The sequence below is a fragment of the Tachypleus tridentatus genome, chromosome 9 (genome assembly GCF_004210375.1).
Source record: "Tachypleus tridentatus isolate NWPU-2018 chromosome 9, ASM421037v1, whole genome shotgun sequence".
Lineage (NCBI taxonomy): Eukaryota > Metazoa > Arthropoda > Merostomata > Xiphosura > Limulidae > Tachypleus > Tachypleus tridentatus.
In genome coordinates this window covers 137,587,109-137,598,814 of record NC_134833.1, presented here as the reverse complement: position 1 = coordinate 137,598,814, position 11,706 = coordinate 137,587,109, and the positions used below count along the sequence as shown (strand labels likewise).

Here is an 11,706-nt window from a genome sequence, read left to right as displayed (position 1 = left end):
ATTCAGCATCTTTTCAGGAACGACACACTGTGATTGCACAATACATAACTAAATTATTTTCTCGTTCTTTGAGTCCTAAATCGAACTTTGATTCTAGAATTGTAATGGTGGTTTCACCTTTTATTTTTTCAGGAATGAAGCGCTGTGGTTGCACAACACGTAATTTCGCGCCATTTTATTTTTCTGCTTTCTCTCAATGCAATCAGTCAGCACACGTATTTAGACATAAAAGGATTTGTTTGCTTATTTTATGAATTTCGTACAACGTTACATGAAGGCTATCTGCGCTAGCCGTCCCTAATTTAGCAGTGTGAGACTAACTGTAACATTATAACGCCTCAACGGTTTTGAAAGTGGAGCATATATGTGTAAAACGGCTGGTTTGGGTTGAGAAAATTTTTATGCATAGGAGCGAACAACGTTTCGACCTTCATCGGTCAAGAGGGTTTTCTCGTTATCACTGAAAGTGGAGTATGTTTGGTGTGACGAGAATTCGAACCTGTGACCCTCAAGATAATAGTTGAGTGCTCTACTCATCTAGCTATGCCGGACCATGACTCAAAAAGGACCAAAAGTAGTTAGTTTAGGCAATACCATCGAGGATTGTTGATATTAAATGATCCTTAGTATGCACTCGTTGCTACAAAAGTAAATAAATATATAATCTATTTCCCTATATAAACTGTCGTGCAGTTAAGTTAGGCACACTTGGCTCCTGAGTTTTTTTGTCGAGGAATTGATTTAGACGCTGGAATTTTATAACCTTTAAAACTTATTATACAGATTCTAAGCGTTAAAATATTTTACATTTAATCATAATGAAACGTATATTATTATATACATGGCAATATTATAAAAATTAACAAACTTTTTTTAAGGAAAAGGATTGTGTTTCCTTTCATTACAAAATATTACATTTTCATCATAATGTTTGGTTTTTGATAACTTATTTTTAATGTTAACAATTACCGAATTATAAAATATCAGAGGACTGACCTTTTCAACAAACAACCAAATGAGAACAACAACAAAGAATGTGTGCCAAGGGTCCAAAATCTTTTTGGACTAGGATTAGGGTATTTTGTTATTAAAGAGATTTGCAGAAGAAAAAGAATGTTCGTTTCATCTACATTATTAACATACATACTCCATCGTCTGCAAGCTATATTAAACAGCTTAAATATTAGTTACTAATATTTATAAATTTTTGAAGTTTCAATTTTATAAAGAGGAATTAAGATATAGAGTAAAAAGATTAAATTTATTTTAAAAACAAAGATAATATATATAAAGTCCAACAAATATACCAATGTTATGTTTTTTGTGGAATTATTCATGTTTTTCAAAACAAGCTTAATTGTAGCGAAGTTGTGTTATTAGTTAGAATTAGGAGCTCATTTATAATGGATGGAATTATTTTATAAATAAGGAGTAGGTAATAGGTTTTAAAATATGTAATGTCACTTGACAAAACGATACACCAATTACGCTTGCAAACCTGCAAACACGTGGGGGTAAGAAGCAGAACTATAAAACAACTATCAACTCTTCTAGACTTGCAATTAACATACACAAAGAAAACAGTGATCTAGTCCTGGTATAGCAAGCTATTATGGCGCTCATTTTGCAATCTGTTGGTCATAGATCCTAATCCCCGTCCCACCAAACATGCTTGCCCTTTCAGTCATAGGGGCATTATAATTTTATCGTAAATCCCCCTATTCGTTGGTAAAAGAGTAGCCTCAGAGCTGACGATGGGTAGTGATGACTAGCTCTTTTTCCTTTGGTCTTTCACTGCTACACTTAGGACGACTTACTCAGATAAGAAACGTTTGATTTGTGCGAAATTCAAAACAAATCAAACAGCAGCTACCCATCTTGGTTCAATTTTTTCAAACTCTCCTCATGGGGGTTGTTCAATATTGAAATTTTAATTACAGATAGTTAATCTATTATAAATACATTTTGTTATCTTATATAATAACACGATTTCGTTTTAAACAACCAATATAATTCCGCAAAAACAAACCAAACCAGCAAAAACAAACGAATATTGTTAAATTTTTTTCACTTTACACCCACCATAGCAGTATTGTAATAATTTATTGGTATGTTGGAACTTTATAAATATTAATTACTTAACATTTTACCTCTGTTGGTAAAGCGATATGTCTCCGGAAATATACCGCTAGAAATCAGGTTTCAATACTTGTGATGGGTAGAACACAAATAGCCAATTGTGTAGCCCGGTGCTTAACAATAAATAAACGGTATCAAATATTTTACCTAGCTTAAATAGGTTGCCGAAGATGGAATAAATATATATTATTAAAACTTCAATAATTAAATATTTGTTGCCGATGTACTATTATTTTATGGTTAAAATAATTAATCTGTTGTTATGCTTGATGACGAGAAATCCACTTGAAATAAAAATATATATCAGTAAAAGTGTTAATACCCATACCAGCCATTCTGAGATATATTCATCTGTTGTTAATCTCCGCATGAGATTTGTCATTTTTGGGGCTCCTAATAAAAAAAAACCATTAATTTATAATTTTGACAGAAATATAAAATGTAAGTGTAAATACTTTTAACTTTTTTTCAGGAGTAAAATCTTACTCTATATATATTACTTAAAGGTTCCAAATACACACCATTCAAATATATCATATCCTCGTTGTGTTAAAGGTGGATTCTGCTTAAAAAATTGACCTCTAGTGACAACACCTTTTATGAAATTGGTACTGGTTTTGGTAATGGCAGCATCGACTATTGGTGTTAACAGATTATTATCATACTCTTGTATTCTGCATAGAGGTAGGCGCTTGTATCATAAAATATTTGGATTTTTGTTAGAAGCAGTACTTCTTCAATTATTCTTAGGTTCCAGGCTAACTAGTTTCACATTCCATACATAGTGCACTGGCCGAATTTATTATTTTTTTATTTTGCTGGTATATTAAAATGATAACACTGAATCTCGGCTTGTAACTTTAACTTCGAAGTTGGAACTTAAAGATGAAATAGAAGCATTGCTTCTACCATTCCTTTATGGTGGTAGTGGTACTAAATTTAGTATAAGCTTATACTGGTATAAAGTTGTCTCAATATAGATAACTAACGAAATCTGCCAAGGTTAACGCGTACAAAAACTCTTAACGTATGTAACTGAGAATTGGAATATAAAATTTTAATGCTATTTAACAAATTCTTAAAATTTATAACGTATCTTTATATAATGAATGAAAATATTATCTATAAGATTAGTCAAAAGTTTTATATGATAACGTAGGTCGTAAATTTTCATTCAAAAATAAAGATAACTTACATAAATCTATCAACATTATTAAGAACTTAGCAAAATGTACATAATGATCATTACTTTGTATTCACAGTCTATGTGCTGTTTTGTAATAGAAGCTTCATAGTAGTAGTTTTATTTGTTCATTATTAATTCCAAAAGTTAGAGAGAAAAATAGAAGTATCATTTGAATAAGTTTCAGATAAAATTAATTGGAAATTTCATTCACAGTGAATTGTATGATTACGTCAGTGTCAGCTAGTTAGAATGATGCCTGGTTTACATATTTGAGAATATACAAAACTATGTTCTAATAATGTGAAACAAGAACAACACTTAATAATACAACACTTGTACACAAAATTAAAGTTCTCAAGAGAGGCTTAAATATTTGGGCATTCATGTTTTACATTATAAAGTATAGAAGAATTGGAACTTAAGTGAATTAGGATGCTTTAAATAATTGTGGACATGAATAATCTATTCAAAAGTAATCTGCTTTACTGATAAAATTAAAGTTTTTGGAATTAGGAGTGAATTATTCTTATTTATTAACTCATCTGACATGTACTGTTTAAATTTACTTAAAACTGCTGTGATGACCATGCTAATTATTATGATGAAATGTATAATGGTTAAGTGGCTTTCTGAAATGTTTTCTTATTGATGGTTTTAGTTACATGTGGTGATAAGTTTTGGATTTTTATCAAAGGGATGCTAGTAGGTTTTATGAGCTGTACTATTTTTCTTGTATAGTGTATTAAAGATCCTACTATGCCAGAAGATGCTGCATATAATTATTGTTATAACAGTTGTGGTGTAAAAGTTCTTTGATTGGCCACAGATTATATAACTTATATTGTTTTCTTGAAATTAGTTGTATTATTAGTATGAGTTGGGTACTCAGTTTTATGTAATTTCACTTCCAGAAACTGCATGCTATCTTGAAAAAAGATTGGGTAGCCAATGTAAATATGAAGAATGTTATGGAGTTTTAACATATTTTTAGCATGAAAGCATTTTGCCCTTAAATAATTTTTAAATAAACCTTACTTTTGAAGAAAAAAAAAAAGATTGCTAATGTGCTTAAATGTTTTTACTAATGTTTATCATTCAACTGGAAAACTTTCTAAACCAACCTGGCTCTTTAAAAATGGAGAAAATGTTTCCTGAATTTTGTTTGGTATTAAAGTTTATAGTTTTTATTTATTTATCATCAAATGTTTGAAAGTTATTAATTATGGGAAGCATTTTGGAATAGTTGATTTTAACATAATATATGCACAGCAAATGGTCATATGGCTTTTTCAAAACTATCCATAGCTACCTGTGAGGAAAATGTAATTTGAGTCACTTATCAATTTCTCTTTTAAAGTTGTAAGGTGCTGCCCTTTACTACTGCTTGTGTTAAATTGCTTCATAATCCAATCAACCTGTTAAAAAAAAACAACTGAAATCTAGCCTGTATTTTGTTTTTTAATGTTAAACTTGCATCATTCTGTTGCCCCATAAGACAAGCCCTCCTCTGAATTCTCTCTGATGTCAGTGTCACTTCTCAAATAGGAAGACTAAAACTGTACCCATTATTTCAAGTAAGACCTAACTGATATTTGCATAGAGATGGGTATTTTTCTTGATTTTTATATACTACATCTGTTGATAAATCCTCGAATTCTGTTACCATTGCTTCTTATAACACAGCACTGTTTTGATGGATTGAGTGAGTGAGTCACCATGTCAAGAACCTTTCCTGCAGTCATGTTTCATTGAGTTGGCTCCGATCTATATCAAACATGTGATCCATATGATGGTAACTCAATCATTTCATTTATCAAATATTTTCCCAGATTTCCAACTGATCCAAGTCAACTTCAGCATCCTTAATACAATTAAAAAATACATACAAGTGTTTAATTTGATCAACAGTCTTACCAGTTTACTAATTTGGCTCCTGTAGATAAAGTAAACATTTTAAATCATCTGTAAGGTGGTGACCTTCACTACTGCTGGTTGTGACTCATCAAGTAATTTTACTGATAGTAATTAAATGAAGTTTAGCCTGTTGTTTCCAGATCTTAAGTTTTTTTATCTAAGATTGTGGATTGGGCTTTATTGCAGTTTTTAAGACTTTTAATAAAACAAACAGCACAACTAAAGTCCCCTTAGTGTGGATTCATTATGTGGTGAGGGGACCTCCCAGGAAAGGTTTTTTTTTCCATTTACCTCCTTTGGGATCTAAACATCCACCCATGTGTTTGCCATGCATGGTGACCTGTGAAGGGGAGGAGAGGATCCTAGTGGTTGAGGGGTCCAACCCTAACACACCACTTTGTAGACAGGCAGCCTTGGGGTGGCCCTCCAGAGTTAATCGGCTTGTCCACTTGAGCTAGGGTCAACGGTCAACCAAGTACCAGTGTTGGGTGTTCTCAACAGGTCTTGTGGATATTGTATCTGATGTTTGTGTTTGGATATAGTGCTTATGAAACCCTGGTGTTGCTGCAGTGTCCTTGTTTGGCACTGTAGTGCATCCCCTCGTAAGGCATCATGGTGGGTGGAGTCAGTGGTCACTGAAATGTAACTTTGTTATGGATACCCCTCTTTCTAACAATATAAATAAAAATGAAAGAATTGGAAAAAAACAACAGATAATTGAAAAACAACCATGAATGGATGACTTGTACAGTCATCATTACAGCCAAATTCTACACCTTGATTTCTGACTCTCCATTTTTTATCTGAGAAATCCTTAGGGCAGATATCTCCATTTTTCATTCAGAAGGGATTAGAGGGACTTGCTGGCTCCCCAAAGTCAATAAAGAAGTTGTGTTCTGGAGATATTTTGGTGGAAACATCTTCACCATAGCATACCAAACTCTTTGAAATCAAAAGCCATTGGGGATATACCCATTGAGGTTACTCCCCATGCAACATTGAATTCTTCCAGAGGAGTTATAGTTGAGAGGGATTTATAGAACATTCCCGAGTCAGAAATCCTCATTGGTTTTTCCAGCCAAGGCGTTACTATGGTATGCTGAATCTCCACCTGTAAAGATGGAATTATGGACTCGACTAATGTTCTGATATTAACGTTTCATCACTTTGTCCTCCTGCCACAATCAAAGCAGGTTACCTGAACTGCAAGGTATGGCCTTATAAATTTAACCCTCTCAGATGTTTCCAGTGTCAGCAGTTTAGTCATTCAAAAGCATCATGCCATAGTTCTTTGATATGTGCTCATGGTGATAAAGGCCACAATGCTTGCAAGTGCAACCTGGAACCACACTGTGTTAACTGTTGTGGCCCACATCTCTCTTTTTCTTGTTGTAAATTGGTAGAAGAGATAGCAGTGCAAAGCTTAAAGACTGTTTAATATCACCTATTCAGAGGCTTGGAAATTACTGTCCCAACTCTATATCTCAGACATGTGCTGCTGCACTCCATTCAACTGCCACAGTGGGAGTGCAGACAGATCTTTTTGTGCCTCCAACAGAGTTGTTTGCAAATCATCTTAAGAATCTTGTGCCCTCCATAATTAAAAAAGTTGATGCATCTATGTCTTCTTCCATCTCTGTCCCTGCTACTCCTTCCAGTGACTGCCCAGTTTTACTTCCTTTAGGTTCAAATGTTTCTTTGGGTCCATCCTCTTCTGCAGTCCCAAAAAGTAAATTGACCATTTATTCATACCCTCAGACATTGGAATCTCTGTCCACAGACAGAGACCTGCCTACTCAACCCAGGGCAGGATCCATAGAGGTTGATAGATCTTTGTCCAATAAAGAAAAAAAATGTGGTCACAAACAGATCTCCCTGCTCACTCTCCTCCACATAAATAACAATGGGCACTCTGATCCAGTGGAACTGTTAAGGTTTTCTATCAAATTTAGATGACATTAAGGATTTGATTGATTTTTCCTTCTCGTGTGCCTCTCCTTACAGGAAACATTTCTGAAACCTGCTGATAGTTACCTTTTGGCAATTTTCCTTGTATAGAAATGACAGGTTACATGATAGATGAGTGCATGGTGGGGTGGTATTTCTGATTGATCAGTGCATGTCCACCTTGACCTTATCATGTGATACACCCTTGGAGGTTGTAGCCATCCGTGTTTCCTTGGGTCGTACCATCACTAGTTGTTCTCTCTACCTGCCTCCTGAAGAGGTCTATGATCAGTCAGATGTTGAAGCCTTCATTGAGCAGTTACCATCCCTCTTTTTACTACTGGGGGGATTTAATGGACATAATTCCCTTTGGGGTGGTGCTAGTACTTATGGGAGGGGCCATGCTTTAGAGTGTATGTTTTTGGACCACAACTTGTCTTTCTTCAATACTGGTTCTTATACTTATTTTCATGCACCTGGTCAGTCTTTTACTGCTAAGATCTTTCTATATTCTCCCCTTCACTTTTCATTTGCTTTTCTTGGAGAGTTAACAATGATCCATGGGGCAGTGATAATTTTCCTATCATTTTGAGAGAGACTGGCCGTGGTCAGTGCCATCCGACCTGTGTGCCTCGATGGAAGTTGGAACAGGCTAACTGGCCTTCTTTCACCACTCTCTCAGAACATGATCCTGCCATCATGTGTAAGCCATCAATACATGACTGTGTGACAGTGGTGACTGACTATATTGTCCAGGGAGCTACTCAGTGTGTTCCTAAAACCTCGACACATTTCTCACAGCATCCTCGTCCTTGGTGGAATCCTGCATGCCACACGACAAGAAAAGCTCAAAAACTGGCTCAGGATACCTTTCATAGATATCCTACACTTTTAAATTGCATTGCATTTCAGCAGGTCCGTGCACATGCTTGGCAAGTCAGACATCAAAACCAAAAGGAATCTTGGATTAAATACACCTCTAGCATTTCTTCTATCACCAGTTTGAAAGTCATATGAGACAAAATTTGAAAGGTTAGTGGCCAATATCCTTCTGTCCCCCCTTTCAATCTTGTTCTCTGATAGCCAGGAAGTTGCTGCTACCCAGAGCATCACCAATACTCTTGGCAAAAGCTTTTGTCATGTATCTGATACATCTGCTTCATCCCCTATCTTCTTAGCCATTAAAACATGGGCAGAATGATTGCTTCTTTCCTTTCAGGCTGATTGCTTCTCTGACTGTACTCATCCCTTACACTGATGGAACTTAAATTGCTTTTCATTGGTCTGGCAGTACATCAGTCGGACCTAATGGTATTCATTACGAGATGGCGCACCATCTTTCTGCTGCTTCTCTTGCTATTCTTCTAATTGTTTTTAACCAGGTCTGGCAGGAGAATGTTTTTTTCTAATGCTTGGTGCCATGCTATTGTACTCCCTTTTCCTAAACCTGGGAAGGATCCCAAGATTCCTTTGAACTACCACCCAATTGCTTTGATGAGCTGTCCCTGTTAGATCTTAGAGAGGATGGTTAATGCTCATCTTGTTTGGTTCCTCAAATCAAACAACCTCCTCTCACCCACTCAGTGTGGGTTCCAAAGACAGTGCTCTGCCATGGAATACCCGATTTGACTTGAAACATCAATCAGGGAAACCTTTTTCAAATGACATCTTGTTTCTGTATTTTTTACCTTGAGAAAGGTTATGATACAACGTGGAGATATGGTATCTTGTGAGACCTCCATTTGTATGGGTTGTGTGGAAATTTACTGATTTTATTAATTTTTTTTAATGAATCGGCAATTCCAGGTCCACGTGGGTTCTACACTTTCCCATTCTTTCTCACAGGAACTTGGACTCCCTCAGGGCTGTCTTAAATATCACACTTTTCATTATAAAGATTAATGACATTAGTGGACAACTACCCCATACAGTTACAAATGGTCTCATTGTTGGCAACTTCACATCTTCTGTCAGTTGTCAAATATGAGGTATATTGAGCAGCAGCTACAAACTACCCTCAATCATTTATTGATGTGGATCACAGCAAATGGTTTCAACCTTTCTCCCTCCAAACCTAGTTGCATGTACTTTTGCCATCAACAGGGTATTCACCTCAATCCTGAACTTCATATTGGTGAAGCTGTGCTTCTCATGGTCCCTGAGGCAAAGTTCTTAGGGTATATCTTTGACCGTAAGCTGACCTTTATTCCACACATTGAGAAGCTACATGTCAAGTGTACAAGGGCACTGAACATCATCCGTGTCTTCTTTTCCACTTCTTGGGGGCTGATTGATGTTCCATGCTAAAAATCTATCATGCCCTTATTTGATCAAAATTAAACTATGGATCTCTGATCTATGGCTCTGCCAGGACTTCAGCCTTGAAAATGTTGGACACTGTTCACCATTGGGGTTTTGGCTCTGCACAGGGGCCTTCTGCACTACTCTAGTCCAGAGTTTGTATACGGAGTTCCAAACACCCTCTACACCTTTGTTATTTGCAACTGCCTTTAATTTATGCTTCAGAACTTTGATCTTTACCACAGCATCCCACATGGGGTTGTTTCTTCTTTCCACAGTGGGCCACACTTTTTCATAATATATGGTCTGCTACTGTTTCTTTTAGCCTTTGCCTCCAGGGAGTTCTAAACACCCTCTACACCTTTGTCATTTGCAACTGTGTTTAATTTATGCTTCAAAACTTTGATCTTTACCACAGCATCCCACATGGGGTTGTGTTTTCTTTCCATAGTGGACCACACTTTTTCATAATATATGGTCTGCTACTGTTCCTTTTAGCCTTTGCCTCCAGGTGCAGTTGGATGAATTGGGTCTGTCTTTTGGTGACAGCAGAATTCACAGATCAGCTCATCCCACCATGGCTAATTACTGTCCTCAAATGTGACCTTTCTTTGAGTCATCTGAAGAAGACAGATACTCCTGGTTGGAAGTATTGCCTTCTATTTGCTAAACATCTTACAAACCATTTTTCCATTTCCATTTATACAGATGGTTTGAAATCAGATGACTCTGTGATCTCTGCTATTGTTTGCTGTGATTCCATTGTTGCATGCAGTTTCTTTATTCACTGCTGAATTGTGCATCATTTCTCTTCCTGGATCACATAGAAGCTGTGCAGTACATTACCTGTACTATTTATACCGACTCACTTAGCTCTCTGTTAGCCCTGGAATCACTACATGTCAATTCTCACCCTATTCTTGCTAATATTGAGAACCAACTGGCCCATATTTCTTTAACATTTACTTCTATCCAGTTCTTCTGGATACCAGACCATGTTGGTATTTGCGGTAACGAACTTGCTGACACCACAGCTAAGTCTGTCTGCTCTGGCACTATCACTGCTGTACCCATTCCATACGTGGACTATGGTCCTGTGTTCAAGGCTTAGCTCCTTGCCAGTTGGCAGTTGACTTGGAGTGAGCAATGTGAAAACAAGCTTTTCCAAATACAATCCTCTATTGGACTTTGGCCTTCTTGCTTCCATAAGGATTGGAAAGAGGAAGTTGTTATAACTAGATTATGCATTGATCACAGTTTTCTAACTGATTGTTTTCTTTTATCTGGGATTGATGCATCAATGTTTTGTCTATGTGAAACTCAGGTAACAATAAGCTACATTTTACTGTCTTGCTGCTGTTATGACTTAATGACGGCACCATTTTAAACATGTTTTGCCCCAAGGTTTATCCATAATGTTAGACAGTCTTATTGGCGATGGTGACACTGTCCATCTTGGAAATGTTTTTAGTTTTTAAAGGCCATTAATCTTTTTTATGCTACTTAAGTTTTTAATTCATAAATTAGACCTTTTTTATGATTCCTTTTTGAAGTACAATTAGTTTGATATAAAATTAGAAAATGGCTGTAAAGTCAGATAACTTGAAACAAGTACTGGAAAGGCCAACTTACCTGTTAGTAATCCTGGCGTGTTATGACCATTCAACTTATGCTACAGAGTGTTTTTTAAAACTATTATTTCTGTAATTTCTCTCTTACTACTGTACATTAGATATAGAAATTGGATTTCAGACTGTTTTAGTTTTAATTCAAAAATTCAACTTAATAAAAAAAAAAAAAAATAGACTTAAGTAGGACAACTAAAAAATAGTTATCAAGTGCCCTTTATGACTGTCAAAAACAGTTCTTGCTTTAAAGTCTGTTGATAGATAATGATAAACCAGTGAATAGGAAGGGTCAGTAAATAGATTATATTTTCTGATGGTGTCAAGGTCATAGATGTTGCTGGCTGTTAGAGAAGAATTTATATCAGTTAATGAGTTGGGCAGGTAACTGGAATATGACATTTAAACTAAGAGTATAATTTTGTTGATAATAACTTAAACAATATTGTGGAGGAAATGGATCTTGGCATGTTAACTGACCAGTATCTTTAATCATCCAAGCAGTGTGCTGTTGCTAACAGTGTAGTAAATAGGATTTTGAATTGCATTTACAGAAATATTGAATAAATGCCCATAATATGTAAAATGAATGTG

At 35.7% G+C, this 11,706-nt stretch overlaps 1 protein-coding gene across 1 annotated transcript in view; it reads left to right on the top strand.

Annotated features, from left to right (window-relative positions):
- Positions 1-2,657: 2,657 nt before the first annotated feature.
- mRpL46 (mitochondrial ribosomal protein L46) overlaps positions 2,658-11,706 on the top strand; it is a 32,198-nt gene continuing 23,149 nt past the window's right edge. Inside the window, exon 1 of the mRNA XM_076457483.1 lies at positions 2,658-2,823. Within this exon, the coding sequence (XP_076313598.1) occupies positions 2,739-2,823 (85 nt within the window). The 5' untranslated portion in view covers positions 2,658-2,738. The remainder of the gene's footprint in view (positions 2,824-11,706) is intronic.